Genomic DNA, 17,497 nt, shown 5'->3' with positions numbered 1-17,497 from the left:
AAAGAGTGGAATATTTTTATCAGAATCGCTAACAAAAAAGCGTCGTGAAGTTTTAAATGCGGCAAGAGATTGTTTTGGTAAATTTAATGTATGGACTGACCGCGGGCAAATTTTGGCCAGACCACCTGGTCAATCAATGATACGAAAGATTCGATCATTCGCGGATTGTGCTTAGATATATATATATATATATATATATATATATATATATATATATATATATATATATATATATATATATATATATATATATATATATATATATATATATATATATATATATATATATATATATATATATATATATATATATATATATATATATATATATATATATATTTTTTTTTTTTTGTGTGTGTGTGTGTGTGTGTGCATGTATATTTTATGATTTAATTCCATATCTAAAATCTGTTGTCTTTTTTTTACTGGAAAATTAGAAACGCTCCCAGTTGTAGAACGACTTTTTGAGCTTGAAAATAACCCGTTAGATGTTTTAAGCATTATCAATAATTCTATCGGACATGTCAACAGTGATTTGACCACAGTGAACCACGCAGTAAATATGTTTCTAGTCTGAGGAAGGCTGTCAAGCGGGATGGATATTTTTCAGTGCTCCAGTTGAATATTCAGGGTCTTTGTTCTTCAATAGACCATCTAAAACAGATTGTTTTTGATGGGCTACCTGACGTTGTTGGTTTATGCGAGACTTTTTTAGATTCTAAAAATGATATGCTTTTGGATTTGCAAGGTTATAAAATGGAACAACTGAATCGACAAAAGATGGCCAAGGGTGGTCTTGCTTTGTATCTTTCTAATAATCTCCCATATTCTCTTAGAATGGATTTATCCAGAAATATCGAAGGTGTCTTTGAGTCACTTTTCGTAGATATTAAATGTGGAGGTAAGGACTTAATTGTTGGTATTATTTATCGATCTCCTAGTGGCTTTATTCCACTGTTTCTACACACCCTTAATGATCTACTGGATACCATCCTAAAACAGTCGACTGAATTGATTATTATGGGCGATTTTAATATAAACTTGATGGATATAAAGTCTTCTGTATATTTGGATTTTCTGTCGTCCATGCTTGCCGCAGGTACTTTACCTTCTGTATGTATCCCATCTCGCATAACAAAGAGTACGTCATCTCTGATAGACAATATTTTCTGTACGGCAACCTTGATCGAAAATTATGGTTTTGTGAGCGACATTTCCGATCATTTCCCTGTATACTCTAGATACTGTTTTGATAAACTGACTATTGAGAGGACTGGTGAGTCTGGTAAGAGGCTTTTTAGATTTGGTGAAGTGGAATTGATGCTTCTTAGGTCAAGATTGGCAAAAATTTATTGGTGTGGTTTTGAGAGTGATTCTGACTTTCGTAATTTATTTGATACTTTTTATGACTCTATTAAAGATGCTGTTCTTGATATTTGTTCTGTTTCTCCTTCTAATCGTAAGTCTAACAATACTTTTCCTCTAAATCCTTGGATGACCCCTGGTCTCCTTAGGAGTTGTAGGAGAAAAAATAATCTCTGGAGGGCTTTAAGTCTGCTAGCCCTTCAATGAAAGCTATCTGCTTTCAGCGATTTAAAATTTATAGGAATATTTATAATTCTGTTTGTCGAAAGGCAAAGTCCCAGTATTATTTTAATTGTTTTTCAGATTGTGGTAAAGATATACGAAAAACTTGGCAGGTTATAAATTCTGTGCTTAGGCCCTCTTTTCAGTCTCCATCAGCCCCTTCTTTTTTGGATCTTGATGGCAAAATCATCGAAGGTGAACTGAATGTTCAAGATGCATTTACCTCATATTTTGCGAATATTGGTAAAAGGACTACTTCGGCTGTTGGTTCTTCTCCGTCAGGATTCAACTTCAGGTCTTATCTTGGGCCACCTTGTATGAAGTCAATGTTTTTGGAAGCAGCGACGGAGAAAGAAATTGCTAAAATTGTCATGGGATTGAAAAATTGTTCGTCGTCTGGCCCTGATAATATTCCTACTAAAGTAATTAAGTTCATACTTCCTTCCATTATTTATCCCTTAACAAAACTTATTAACCTCTCCTTTCAGCATGGTATTTTCCCGAGTAGTCTCAAGCGTGCTCGAGTCATCATATTATATAAGGGGGGGACACGAAATGATCTAGCCAACTATCTGCCAATTTCTTTGTTGTCTGTACTTAGCAAAATATTTGAGAAGGCGATGCTTTCTCGTCTTAATCATTTTCTTACTTCTAAAGATTTTTTTCACGATTTTCAATTTGTTTTTCGAGCAAATCATTCGACTGAGCATGCTTGTGCGGTTTTACTTAATTATCTTCACTCTGCCATAGACTCCCATTTGATTCCTGCTGCTTTGTTTCTGGATGTTCGTAAAGCCTTTGATTCTTTAACCCACAGTGTTCTTCTATTTAAACTTTCTCATTTTGGCGTAAGAGGTAGTGCGTTTTATTGGTCTTTCTTGTCTGGTAGTGCGGCTTCTGTTGATCCATTTTTTCGCTCACCATCAAGTGTTGACCAGGGGGTCCCTCAAGGGTCAATTTTAGGGCCAGTACTGTTTTTAATTTACATAAATGACCTAATTTTTGCAGTTGGAAATAAAATTCCTCTTTATTGCTGTCGTCTATGTCATCCAACAGTCTCCCTTACCCATAACTATAGTTTGCAAACCTCGGATTCTCTTGTTACTTTTGCCGATGATACCACCCTTATTACTTCTGGGAGAACAGAGGATGAGGTTCGTACAAAGTTAGTAGACCTCTTCGAGAGAGTTTCAATTTGGTTTGATGCTAACTTTCTTGCCTTAAATGTTTCTAAAACTAGTTTTTTAGTTTTTCTCGTATATCCCAGGCTTGCCCTCAATTATCTGAAATTCATATATCCAAAGGCTTTATTAGTAGACCAAAGGATGGCCATGTTCGTTTCCTAGGTATCCTCCTAGATGAAAATTTATCTTTCAAACACCATATTGATTTGATTAAAATGAAGGTATGCAGAAACCTCGGTATTCTAAGAAAACTAAAGCATATCTTTCCAGGACCAATTCTAAGAATTCTATTTCATAGCTTAATTCATTCTTATGTTTCCTATTGTTCGGTCATATGGATGTCTACATTCCCTTCTTTTCTCAAACCGCTTTCGAATATTTATGATAAAGCTATAAATCTTATCCAGGATGTAAATCGTTCGGCAACTAAACCGTTACTTGATATTAAAAAACTTTATATTCTTTCCTGTACGTCTTTTGCTTTTCTTCAGCTCCATGGTGATATTCCTGGGTCCCTTAGGTTCACGTCTTCTTTTGTATCTGATCGGTCAGATTATCAACTCCGTAGTTCTCTAAATATCCAAATTCCCCATACACCAACAATAAGATCCGATTTTAATCCTCTTGTTGCGCGTCATTTGACATGGAACACCCTTCGCGATTCGGCTCGAGAATACCACTCCTTTGGCACCTTCAAAAGACTAGTAAAAAAGATATTTGTTTTCATGTGATTAATTTTCTTTACTTTTACCTGCTGCCAATAGTTTTTTTTTTTGTTTTTTTTTTTTTTTTTTTTATTAAGCAAATGCTTCACATGTTAAAAGTTAAAATGCTTATTTTTATATGTTTAAATATTAATTTTATGTATATATTGTTTAAATCTTAAGCGTTTAAATGTTTAATGTTTATTTGATATTTTCATAATCCCCCTCCTACAGGCCATGGAGCCTTTTTGGGAATTTGTAGATTGTTATGTAATTATTTTACTGATATATGGAAAATAAACCTATCTATCTATCTATCTATCTTGTTCTAAATCCTGAAGGCCGATTAATCAGCGATTCCACCTATCTCCCAAATCTATTATGAGAAACATTCAAAGTTGTTCCTTACAGCGTAATAAAACTAAAATACTAATAATATACTAAAATACTAATAAAATACTATATAAAACATAATAAAATACTAATAAATACGAAAATACTAATATGAAGGCTCCCAAACAAGGGTGTATCCAGGGGAAAAGGGATTTAACAGTTTTAGTCCCCCCCCCTCCACCAAAATAATCTGTCCGAATCGTACACAAAGAACAAAAATGCATATAAACAAATTTTTGATGTAATTTTTTTGTACCTCTCCCCCACCCCCTTGAACAAAATCCTGGATATATTCTTGCTCCCAAAACAACAAACTTTTGGAAACTTCTGATTTAAAAGTTTATTTATCTTTGTCCCAAGTTTAAAACTTTGAATTAACTTAATTAATTAAATAAAACTTACTTAGATTATTACTGATTAAACTAAAATTGGATTATTCAAACTTACTTTTGAGCTTCTAGCCAAAAGCTCGTGCACATGTGAGATCTCTTTTTCAATGACAGTCTGTCTTGGTCCAAATTGTGGAGATGATTTACCGATTGGCTCAACATAGCTCCCAGATCTACTATGTGATGAACTAGGAAAATTACTACGTTTCCTTTCTTCTTGGAATGGATTCCTTCTTTCATATGTATCATAGTGACTAAGCTGAGGTCTTACTGATTTTTGAGGTCTTACTGAGGTCTTCTCTTCGGAGGTATATGTGTCTTCTTTTTGTCGTGTTTCTGGCATATGAGGTAATGGAGAAGAATGATCCCGTGGGGAAGCTTTTGAATATAATGTACCCAGTTTCACCATATTATCCACAAGGTTTATCAGTGGATGAACCTTGTCAAGCTGGAAAAAAGACATATTAATTTTTTGGCTTAAAGGTAGCAGCAAAAAAGGAAAAGAAACAACAGGAAAACGGGATATCAAAATAGGAAAGTAGTTCCCGGCTCCATTTCATTATACACAGGGTTTATCACTATCTGAGTGTCTTTTTAGGTGGCTAAGAATCGAATTCTTTAGATATGAACATTTTATGACTTATTATAGCGTCTTTGACCCCTTTGCAATATATAAATTTACATTAATTAATAATAAATAATTTTTTTTATTATTATAAATAAATAATTTATTAATACACAAATTATTATAAGTAAGCTATATTATTATTTATTTATTATAATTACATTATTGTACTATAATTATATTATATATTATTATAATGAATAAGTTATTAATATATAAATAATAAATTAATATATTCAAATATATCAATTAAAGAAAAAATTGTGCCTTCGTTGCATTTTTGCTCTTAAAAAAAAAAAAGGTAAAGGATGCGGCACTAGACCCTTAAGGTCCAAACCACTGGTTTGGTCCACTGGTCAAACCACTGGTCCAACAACTGGTTTGCAAATTAATTAAAACTTAATAATTCCGGTACAGAGCCAAAATAGCCGGATTTATAAACAAAAGTCTAAAAAGATTGAACATATTAAGGAAGCGTTAACTACTCTTAATTCAAGGGGTTTTAGACATGCAGTGGCGATCGGAGGAGAATGGAGTGAGCAGGTAGAACAAGTATTTTTCCTCCCCCTCTAAAATTAAAAAAAATTATGTAACATTTGGAACAATAGGACGTTGCTCAGAAAAAAATACTGCCCAATAGTGAGATTTTTACTCACTCTCCTTCAAGGAGATTGAGTAACTCTCCTTGCCCTGCTCCGGAAGGAAAGGATCAAGTCAAAGTGAGATTTTTGCTCCTCCCTTCCGGCCCCTCTCCTTCCGCAAGAGAATGAAGGTATTCAGGCGGGCCACACTCTGTCTGTTGTTAGTACCAAGGACAAACCCAAGGTTTTTGTTTGTTTGGAGGGGGGTTACAAAAACTTTACAAAACTCATCGGTATTTGTCTATTATATAAAAAACACCCGAGAAGTGAAAATTGGTGAATGGTAATGAAATAAAACAAAATTACTACTTCTACTACTACTAACAACTCACCGCAGCACCAAGCCGCCTGAGGCCAACAGCTACGCACGATCCTCCTCCACCCCAATCTATTCAAAGCCTCCCTTTTTGCACCCGCCTACGAAATTCCCATGTTATGATGAAAATATAATAGTTTAGAAACAAATTTGGCTATATATTTGCACATTAGGGGGTGGGGAGTGGGTGTGGGGGGTGGTGGTAAAACATTGCATATATTAAATACGTAACCTAAACAAACCTATTTAACCTAACTAAACCTATTTAACCTAATGAAAAAATAGAAATATTATGAAAATAGGATACTTAATTAGGAAAATTGTGAAAAGTACAACTTGGAAATACGCTCTCAGAACGCAGAAATGTTCTCAAGAATCGCGTTAAAAGGAACTAGGCCTTCTGCCTTTACTGCCGCCCGCCACATGTGCTCTACTAAGTATGAATTTAAATGACGGAGGGATGTACCTGGGTGCCGTTTGTTCCTCCACTTTGCAGAACCCCACATTCTCTCTACTTTTTGGGCAGAGGCGCCGGTTTCAGGGTCGACAAAATAATTTTTGTGGTTAAATTTCAAATGAATGAAACCTGCTTGTTCCAGCTCAGTTGTGTTGTAGCCCTTCCAACAATCTGGAATGATTATTGAACATCCATGGTGAGACACTGTTCTATCACTAGTCAAAGCAAATTAACTGGTCTCCTCAAGAATGGTGTCAATAATGAACTAAAATGAACTAGGTCAACAATCGCGTTAATAATTAATTTTTCTGTGTCTTTGAGACGGCCAGCCGACGCTGAAGCTTCCAATTTAATAATTTACAAATGACCTTCACATTTTTGCTAATAAAATATTATATTTTCATCATATTTTATTGTCACCAAACTTCACTTCTCGAGTGTGTTTTATATAATAGACAAGTTACAACGCATCCAAAATTTGTTTATTACAATTTTGTTACTTTTCTACAAGTCGGACAAAATTCCAGAGGGGAGATTCAAATCCGGTAATCCCCTCCCCTGGATACAGCCTTGGTTGATAAACAATGTAGCTCACGCAAGTGACAAGGCTTGTCTACTACCTTCAGATCAACGTTCTATATTACGTTCATGTTCCCAGTCACGTCTCCGTACATTCGATGAACAAGAAGAGAGTTCCCGTAACCCAAACTTGTTCGGGAGAAACTCCGTAACTTTCAGTTTGCCTCAGTTTTTGTATGTCCTTTCCAAGGCCGTATCCAGGGGTTTAGGGGATTTGGCCCCCCCCCCCAAAAAATATTTATCCGACTCGTAAAAACGTAACAAAAATGAATATAAACAATTTTTGGAAGCGCTTTTTATTTATTTTTTTGTAACACCCCCCCCCCACCCCCGAAAAAAATCCTTGATACGACCCTGGTCTTTTCACAAAATAGCTGAAGCCAGTCCTGGGGCTATATCCTAAAACTAATTGTCGTCGAATCAAAGTGATTGAAGGTTTACAGTCTTGTGATGAGCACAGGAAAATACAGGGGTCCTCCTCAAATGGCAAATGTGATTCACTGCACGTGATAGATATATTCACTTTACGTTTTATACAATAAATACAACATTTTTTTTTTCTAACTTGTATTTTTTTCAACACCATGTTGGTCATGAGAGCTACGAGGAAAGCCTTTTCCTCTTAAGAGCTTATGCGACTTTTCCTCTTAATTTAGAAAATGTTTCACGCAATGCACTTCTTTACTCTCCTCTTTTCTTTTTTTGTTTTCCTGTTTGATTTTTTCTGCTGTCGCCCCTCCCCCAGCGCAAAATCACCGCCACATCGATGATTTCTTCAGAATTGGATCTCAATGCCAATTATATTCCTAAATAATCTTCCTAATTTATGCAAACAAGAGTCAATTCACGCCCTATTAAGGATTGAATCAGTTATGGCACTAATGACGGAATCAAGCTGAGACTTTTTAAGTCCAAAAGAAGTCTGCCGCAATAGAGTATGGAAATTTGACAAGACATTAGAACTTCAAAGACATTAGAATTTCACTCTAGCCTTAAAAAAAAATCATAAAAAAAATTGATAATCATAAAAAAATCGTTTAAATTTTGACTTAAAGCAAAATACAAATTTAAAATTAAAACCAAAAAAGCTATGATACCATGGCAACAGCAGTAAAACCAAAACAAAACTCAGTAGATGGCGTTGATGACTTTTCTCTGAGAAACCACCTCGAGTTTTTTATCCAGTAAGTCTTTTTCAATTTTCAGTAAGTCTTTTTCAACTTTTTCAATTGATAAAATATTTAAGTTTATTTTAAAATATGTAAAAAAAAAAAAAAAAAAACAAATGAGAGCACCAGAAAAACCATTATACCCCGTTTCACATACTTACTTTATGGAGGGTGTAATGTGAAATAGCTTTAAAACCGTATAGTTATGTAAACTAAATTTAATAGATTCAAGCCTTATTGAAGACTTGTCTACGCTCACGAGTCTTTCGGAAGTAAGCACCCTGCTACGGATATTTAAGCTTTCCTAAAGTGTCTCCCGTCCCTATTTTGATGCAAACTACAATCAATAAATTCACGTCCTTGGGGAGACAGATAGACTAATCGTAGTAGCACTAATGACGGAAATCAGGCCGAAACTTTTTAAATTCAAAAATAGGCCACATCATTAGATCTCGAGAAAGAGCGGAAAGGGTAATTTAGGATGACAAATCAAGGTTCAAGGGCAATCAACAGTGACAAGAAGCCAAGTTTAGCAGTTCGTTTCGAAATTTTCATTCCATTTCATTGTATTCACCATTCTATTTCATTCCATCTACTGTCATGTCAAAGGAAAAAAAACTTTCTCCTTCTTCTTTTTCGTAAGACCCCAGGACCGAGGGAAATTTGTCACCTTAAAACATTTGAGGCAGTAATACCACCCAAATCCACCACACCACGCAATCTTTGCCACAAAACTATTTGGGTTATACAAATCAGTAGGAAATAGTAGGAAACAGACATGCTTAGTTGGCTAAATTTAATTTTAATTTTTTGCACAATTTGCGGCACCACAAGCAACTCTGGTGTAACCCAAGTATCGATAGTGATCACAACTTCCCAGAATATGAGCTTACTAGGTAAGGTTTGAGTCCAACCCTCTCCTTGAGATGTCAAAACTTTACTAATTATTTTCTCTATTATTTTTTGAATATTTCACTTGCTGTTTTATTTTCTCGTATTGCTTCGATTTTGCACCTTCTCTCCTATCAGGATATGTTTTTATTTTTCAGATTTGTATAAGCTTGGTGGGTTTCTACCCCACATTATAGGTGAGGAAACCAGCAGAAACTCATGCTTCATAAGACAGCAACAGTCAATAACCTTATAATTACCATCAGCACCTTAGCAAAGGTGCCAAAAACCGTATTCAGTGCTTTACGGTGCGTTCCATGCAGACAAGAGTAATTTTACCAAGATAACTACAAGCATGAGAGATTCGGTAATTCGTATTAGATCGATTCCCGACCCCCTATTTTCCAGGCGAATTCGAAAATATGTGCTAAAAAATTCTTAGGTCCCCCACACATTTTTATTTTTTGATCCCCAGTTTATAAAGCGAATTCTTAACCGGCATGTCAAACCAAAGAAAAATTTCAAACAAAATGCTTTAAGACGCCTCTAAATAGCATTTCTAACTTTGGGGAAATCGATTGCTATAAAAGTTTTGATAGAAACTTTTCTTAGAGAAATATATGGCACTACAAATTCAACTTAGAAACAAAGAGCGCTGAATCAAGATACCAAGAACGTTAGTTTTATATTCCAAAAGTATTTTAGGAAACAGAGGAAATCAGTGTCCAGGTAGCAGGGAAAAAATTCATTTTATTCTTTAGTCTATTTAGATACAGGTTTTTCTTCCTTTTTTTCATATTGCTATTTCACTCTAATAAATCTTGTAAACAATTTGCACCCTTCATACTTTTTTTTTGACATGTTCCTGTAATCATTCAAGGGTCTTGGACTATTCGAAACCAGCGAAAACGATAAAAGGAAACGATAAAAAATAGAGTTTTTAAGGCCAAACGAGAATACTGAATAAAGAAACAAAGCGAATATTTCGGGAGAACAACCGGCTCTCTTCTTCAGCGCGGAAAAAATTATATATTCAAGAAAAGTGCTGAAAAAAACTGAAATATTCGCTTTGTTTATTTATTCAGTATTCCCGTTTGGCCTTAAAAACCCCATTTTTGATCGATTCCTTTTCTTATATATTTAGAAATTATATACATAAATTACAAATATCATAGGCAGCGCAACTAAAGAACTCTTAACTAAATTGATGCCTAACTAAAGAGCGATGTGGGAACAATGTATTATAATTTATTTTTGTTATTTTACTTTTCTGTTTCTTTTTTTTTAGACCAGAGCACTTCGTATAGAAGGAGCTGTCATAGAAACTTTGAAAGGGGCTCATTCCATTGAAAATAGTGAGTTCTAGTGCCCTTACATTTTAAATGTTTTATCTTTTAAAAAATACATTTTAGACATTTTCACTTTTTTTACTTTAATAAATGAAAAATTATTGAACTTAAAGGAATAAATATTACTATATGCATATAACTGACAATCCATGGCCTTTTTTTTTTTTTTTTGCTGTCAAGTGCAAATTATGTTCTGGTCTTGGGAAGGCATGGGGGTTGTCAGCCCTACTCATGTTAATTTTTGCTAGTTTTTAGTTTGACTCGGGTGATTTATAATAATTTCTGGTTCGTTTTGGGTTTCATTAATTTACTGATGATGATTTGTGGTAGTTTTACGCTTGGAAGATTTGACTTTATTTCTGCTCATTTTTGGCTTAATGAAGCTTTACTTTTCTTTGAAAAATTATTTTGTGGAAAAAATGGAACTCTTTGATTTCGCTTCTGCAGGAATTTCTTTTTATGATTTCTTTTTGCAAAAGCGATTTCTTTTTATGGAATTTCATATTTGCTGGTATGAATAATCAAACTTGTAGTTTTGATACTTGAGTGAAAGCAATTTTCTTAGTTATTAACGTATCAACAGTAAAGTAAAGAGCTATATGGTCACAATGTATTTTTTTTCTTTATTTATTTAGTTACTACATAGAAAATTTTGATAATTTGTAACTTGCCTCATTAGTTTCTATTCTGAGGTTTTTACTTTAGTATATTTTTACACTTATTATAAATATTATGACACACGATTGTATTACGCTAGTGTATAGTCAAGGCCATATCCAGGAGGTAGGGGGGTTAAGGGGTTTGACCCCCCCCAACCCGAAACGTTTGTCCGAGTCGTAAAAACGTAACAAAAATGCATAAAAGCACATTTTTGACGCGTTCTCAAAGATTTTTGACCCCTCCCCCTGAACAAAAATCCTGGACATGGGCATGTGTATAGTCGTCTAAAGAACCCTTCAGATGAGTCTAATCCTAGAGTTTGAGGACATCTACGCAACGTCGTAATGGAGAGGATAGTAGGTGCTACTCACTGACCCCCCCCTCCCATGCGCCTCTGGAGGTGCTGGAGAGCTAATGCATAATGCAGGGACGTAAGCTGAGAGGCTAAGGGCCCGGGATCCCCCTGGCATCATTTTTTAATTTTTGGTCTCTTCTTCTTCGAACCACCCATTAAAATTTGTTTTATTTTTGTTCTAACCAAAATTCTTTTTATTATTTACCCCCCCCCCAAACAAAAAAATCCGACATACATCCGACATTTACGAAGATAGCGATGATTTATTGAAGACAGTAAATAAAATATAATATACAACCTAAGTGAATATTTAGGCTATAGAATCAAAAGTAGTCTATTGGTTAGTATAGTCTATTGTTTTTTTTTTCTATGGCCCGACGGCTTTTTTGGAAATACATACATACATACAGTCAAGGCCGTATCCAGGGGGGGGGGGTGTTACCCGGTTTGAACCCCCCCCCCCCCGAAATTTTTGACAGACTTGAAAATAAGTCGAAAATTAGTAAAACCTAGGTAAAAATCAGTAACATTAGTCGAAAACTGAGTCAAAAATTAGTAACCCCCCCCCCCAAAAAAATGTCAAAAATTAGTAAAACCCCCCCAGAACAAAAATCCTGGATACGGCCCTGCATACAGTATAGTATATTTTGCACACATAAACCACAGGGCCCCAAAAAAAGAATAATATAATATAATAACATATAAAATAATATAATATAATAACATATAAATACAATTAAAAGACTCAATTCAAACTTTTGATCAAAATTATTAAAGTAAGGAGAGCCATTCAAAACACTAATAGAAACAAACAAAGTCATCACAAAACGCCCTCACGATGGTTTATACCCCGAAATATGGCCGAAATTTTCGCGTAAGCTGTATATGATATTTTATTCACCGTCGAAAGGCAGTGTTATACGATGGAAAGGCAGTGTGGTCTTTGTCATTATTTCCTACTTACTTACCTGGCAAAAGATAAAGGTACCATTTAAAAATGATAACGCATCGCATGTTGATTTTCAAAACGGATTCAAATTTCAATAAAAAATAATTAATTCGGAATTAATCAGTTTTCAAAAATAATTTACACGTCTCCAGAAAATCTTTTACAACAAAATAACAGCAAGTTAATTTTACCCTCTATTTCACATAATCTACCATCCTTGAAACCTAGTTACGTTAAAACAAAGACCAGCTCAAGGACACGGATTTGATTAATGAGTAGTCTCGGAATTAAGACCAGAAAATTGAATTTCAGTCAGAGTACAATGAAGAACAGAGAACAATAGAAAATCTTTTTCATCTAGCCAATTTCATCATCACCCACCCCATTATCCTTGACCTCTTGTTTTCCCTAAATTAACTTCTGAAAGGACTCCACTTCCAAAGAGTGTCCTTTTTCAAACGAAGAATTAACGTTTCTTTTACCCTCTTCCCCTTTTAAATAAGATGTTTTTGTTTAACTGTAGAATTGTGTTAATGTAACGTTAATATTTTTCATACATGGTCGAACCAATTTTCAATACAATTACTATTATTGTTATTTAAGTAAATTATCATAGACAGTAACGTAACGCAGGATACCATTTTGAAGTTCTTACAACATTTTTGGTATCCATTATTTTTTAGGGGGGGGGTTAAAAAAAACTTTAAAAACGGATCAAAAATTTGTTTACATTCATTTTTGTTACATTTTTACGAATCGGACAAAAAAAAATTTCTGGGGGAAGGGGGTTAAACCCCCAAGCCCCCCCCCCACCCACTGGATACGACCTTAGGGGGAGGTATGTTGTTAAATAATTTAAGGGAATATCAATCGGACTTAAATGAAGCCCCCATTCTTTACGCTAAACTTTTACTAGCGCTTTACTGAAGGTATTTTTGAGGGTAATAAATAGAGCCAAATGGAAATTGCAAGTGTTTGAAAGAATGGTATTTCGCCAAAAAGAAGCGCGTTGTCTTTTTCGAAAACTATAAGTTTTTGCATATTTTTTCACCTTCCGGTAAGTGGACGCATTAAAAGAAGGATACAGAGACAGAACCAGAATAGGGAGGGCCTCAAAGCCCATCTTCCCACCCATGGAATCCGAAATTTTACCAAATTTATGGGCATTTCTTATTCAAAACTTAGGTCATTTTTTGTACTAACCCCAGTAAATTAGCATTGCCAATAATGTAACGCAATATCCCATTTTGTAGAAATTCTAGAATATTTTTCTTTAGACTTTATTTGGGAGGGGGGGGGGGTAGGGGTGTGTCTTTAAATAATCTAATTAAAAAGCATATCAAGTGGACTTTATAAACTCCCACTCATTACGCCAAACTCTAACTAGCGCTTTACTGAAAGCGTTTTTGAGGGTTGTATATGGAACCAAATAGATATTGCACAAGTGTTTGAAAGACTGGTATTTCGCCAAAAAGAAGCGCCTTGTCTTTTTCGAATTCTAAAAGTTTTTGCATATTTTCGACCTTCGATTAAGTGGACGCATTAAAAGAAAAAAACTATCATATATACAGAGACGGATGCAGAATAGGGAGAGCTTCACAGCTCTTCCCCATGGAAGGCCAAATTTTACCGAATTTATGGACATTACTTATTCAAATCATCAATCAATTTTTTTTACTATTCCGCTCCCCCTGCAATCAAAATTCCTTTGTATCTTCCTATATATATCGTAAACGCACCAAAGATTTCCATTCTTGAAAAAGTTAGAACATAAACTTTATTGCACTTCTGGAAAGGGGCGTTTTTGAATAGCCTAATTAAAGAGCATATGAAAACGATTTCACCTACAAGAATTGAATTAAATAATAATTAAGGAACTAACACCAGAAAATTGAATTTTAAGTTGAGTAAAACGAACAAAAGGGAACAAGACAGAAGAAAAGCTCCTCGTTTTGCAATTTATTTTCTACCAATCCCACTGTTCTTGCCCTCTATTTTCTTCCTCTTAATTATACTATTCCTCTTATACTATTCCTCTTCCTCTTAATTCCTCTTCCTCTTATACTATTCCTCTTCCTCTTAATTATACTTAATTATACTATATATAATTGAAAGGGATCAACTTCTAAGTGTCTCTTTCTAAACAAAAAGAAAGTCAAAGAAAAGTAATTCTTGTAGTTCTTGTATTTCCTTAAACAGATTAAATAAAAAAACAAGTTTTTTCAACTGAAAGCAAGGAGCAACATTAAAACTTAAAATGAAAAGAAATTATTACGTATATGAGGAGGTTCGCCCCCCTGGTCAATTCCTCACTCTTTACGCTGAAGTTCCAATTTTGTTCCAGTTCTTTAAGAATTACCCCTGAATCACAAAGGCCTATTTAGAATAAATAGCTCTTTTGAAAGTAATAAAAAAAATTAGCGCTAACTTCATGACGTAACTTAAACGTAACTAAACTTGATGAAACTGATATATTTATAATTAGCATAAAAATTCGATTCTTTTGATGTATCTATTCGTACCAAAATTTCGTGTTTTAGAGTTTCGGTTACTATTGAGTCGGGTCGCTCCTTACTTCCAGTTCATTACCACGAACTGTTTGATATAGAGTCCCTTTGAAGTGATCTGAGAAAGTGGAATTAGGACTACCTCTGTTTGGAACATTGCATCACTTTCATTACATAGGTTTGAGCTTTGGAGCAGTGTTGCCATATCATTATCAAGGGGAATTCAGCAGAATAAAGAACCAAAAACATCCAACCCCAATCCTCCTAAGATAAATTTTGAGTTTTCAATGGAGTAATTAAGCCTGTTTTTGAGGATCAGTGCGATATTATTTACGATATTTATCGTAAATTTAAGTAAAAATATCATAGAAAAGGACCAAGGCCGTATCCGGGGGGGGGGTTGTAGAGCCCTCCTCCCATGAAATGTTTTTCTTAATCGTAAAAACATAAAAAAAACGCCAACAAAAAAACTTTTGATGTGTTTTGTAAAGTTTTATTTATTACCCCCCCCCAAAAAAAAATGGATACGGCAAGGGACGGTATGTCCCTTGCTAGGGACATACCGAAGAATTCTATTTTTGAAAAGTCCATGTTTATATAAACTTTTTCATACTTCCCGAGAGGGAAACTAACCTAAATTAAGAGCATATCAATGAGACTTTGATGAATACTATTCAATTAACTTTTAATTAAGAAGCTTAAGTCAGAAAATTGAATTTAAGTACGAACAAAAGAAAGCAAGACAAAAGGAAAGTTTTTGATTTTATAATTCACCTTTTTACCAACCCCATTGTTCCTGACTTCTTATTTCATCGTATTAATTAAACTAATAAAAGGAATCGACTTTTAAGTAGGTCTCTTTTTAAACAAAGAACAGTAAAAAAATAAACATTTATTTGCCGTCATGCAATCAAAATTTGTGAGAAAATCAATAAAAGAGAGTGTAGACGATCAAATTAGGGTCAGACCTTAGGGTATTCAAGACGACGTTCACGGCCTAGGCTTAAGGGTGTTTTCTCAACGGGAATTCTTTGTTGCACAAAATACAAATAAACTGCCATCAGAGGGCTGCCCGCCCGGGCCAGATTTAAGTCTTTGGTGCCCCTAGGCTCAAGCGATTTACGAGGATATCCCCGAAAATTCGTGATAGCGGAAGCCCTGAACAGAAGACAACTGATGAGTGATGAGCCAAAAGTAACGCAAGAGAGAGGTGATACCGAGCTCTCAGCTCCCATTCTTGGGAGACACCTGACAGTTTATAAGTGGCTACAGAATTCCCGTTTCGTTTTAAAATCACTTTTCTGTGAATAGACAGCGCAGCTGCAAAGTTCACCCGCCATTTTGACGATAAATCACATGAGTCCAGTTTTTGTTAAAAAAAAAAATCGCTCAGCGTTTTTTTTTTTGGCCCATCGGCATTGTGTGCCCCTAGGCCCGGACCTAATAGGCCTATGCGTAAATCCTGGCCCGGAGCCCACCCACTCTTCACCACTTGCTGTTCCTCTCGGAGCGCGATATATTTACCCTCATTTACAGAAGTGAAGACAACTTGACTTCCTACAGTGGTTCGCAGCAGGGGCGAATGCCCTCCCTACACTATGAAAAATATTCTTTTTTGCACATCCATAAAAAACTGAAAAAATACCGGCCCCTTCTCCCATACATTTTCGTGAATTTTCATATACATATATATATATAATATTTATTTTATAACCCATCAAAAATACAAAGCATGACGATGGAGTATAACAACAAGAAAGAAAATGAAAGAAAAAAAACATACAAAAACAAGAGGAAATACGTGCAAATTAAAACTCAATAAACCAAACAATTCACAAAATTAAGCCACTCCAAGGGTTGTAAACCTCTTTAAATGTATCATACAAATAAATAATACAATAAAGCCTTAAAAATTCCTTAAACTTCCTAAATGTATTTTAAATGTTTTCACTTCTTTAACTTTAAAAAATCAAAAAATTATTAAGATTTTTTTTTTCAGTAAAGTGCAAATTATGTTCTGGTCTTGGAAAGAAATGGGGGTTATTAGCCCTAATCATGCGAATTTCTCATCGATTTGAGTTTGACTCGGTTATTTATTGTAATTTTTGCTCGTTTTGGGTTTCAGATATTTAATTATGGTTATTTGTAGTAGATTTACGTTTGGAAGATTATTTGACTTCGTTTCTGCTCGTTTTCAGTTTAATGGAGCTCTTTACTCTTGAAAAACTTATTTTATGAAAAAAAAATTTAAATTAATTTTTGCAAAAAGTCAGAAATAAAAATAAGCCTTCTTTGTGTTGGTCATGTGGATATCTTTTTTAAGCCTTTATAACCTTATAGAGGAGATGTCCTCTGAAAGATTATCGACATCGGGGAGAATAGCCCAGTTACCTGTTTTTCCAGTTCAATGATATGATTCCTCATTTCTTCAACTTTGGAAAGATGTTCTGACCTTCTGGGTACTTCTGAACGAGCCATTTTTAGCTGAAAAAGCAATGACAAAAAGTTTAAGAAATTTCTACCCAAAGGAGATAATGGGCAAGGGTTTGTGACTTTTTTTTAGACCCAAATGAGAATATTGAAACCAAAAATAGTCTAGAGTAGTGGTTCCCAACCTATTTTAGGTCATGCCCCACCCCACCCCCCCAAAAAAAAAATTGAAAATGATTCTCAAATTTTGCTATTCAAAATTTTGTATATTCACCTGAAGGAAGGTCAAAAGGCCAAAGGCCATTAACTTTC

The 17,497-nt window shown here is 34.6% G+C and overlaps 1 protein-coding gene across 4 annotated transcripts in view; it reads right to left on the bottom strand.

Moving 5' to 3' along the window:
- Positions 1–17,497, bottom strand: part of LOC148940973 (uncharacterized) — a 368,976-nt gene that overhangs the window by 116,322 nt on the left and 235,157 nt on the right. For all 4 annotated transcript variants that reach the window (XR_016143387.1, XM_089105391.1, XM_089105390.1 and 1 more), the window contains exons 9-10: positions 17,147–17,239; positions 4,316–4,705 (exon numbers count right to left, since the gene is read on the bottom strand). Coding sequence is in view for 3 of the 4 variants with exons in the window: in XM_089105391.1 (XP_088961517.1) it covers positions 4,316–4,705; positions 17,147–17,239 (483 nt within the window). In the remaining variant the exon portion in view is untranslated. The remainder of the gene's footprint in view (positions 1–4,315; positions 4,706–17,146; positions 17,240–17,497) is intronic.

This window comes from Artemia sp. Qi Xiang Cuo, chromosome 19, assembly GCF_049724085.1.
Source record: "Artemia sp. Qi Xiang Cuo chromosome 19, ASM4972408v1, whole genome shotgun sequence".
Lineage (NCBI taxonomy): Eukaryota > Metazoa > Arthropoda > Branchiopoda > Anostraca > Artemiidae > Artemia > Artemia sp. Qi Xiang Cuo.
This window is presented reverse-complemented; position numbering and strand designations above follow the sequence as displayed.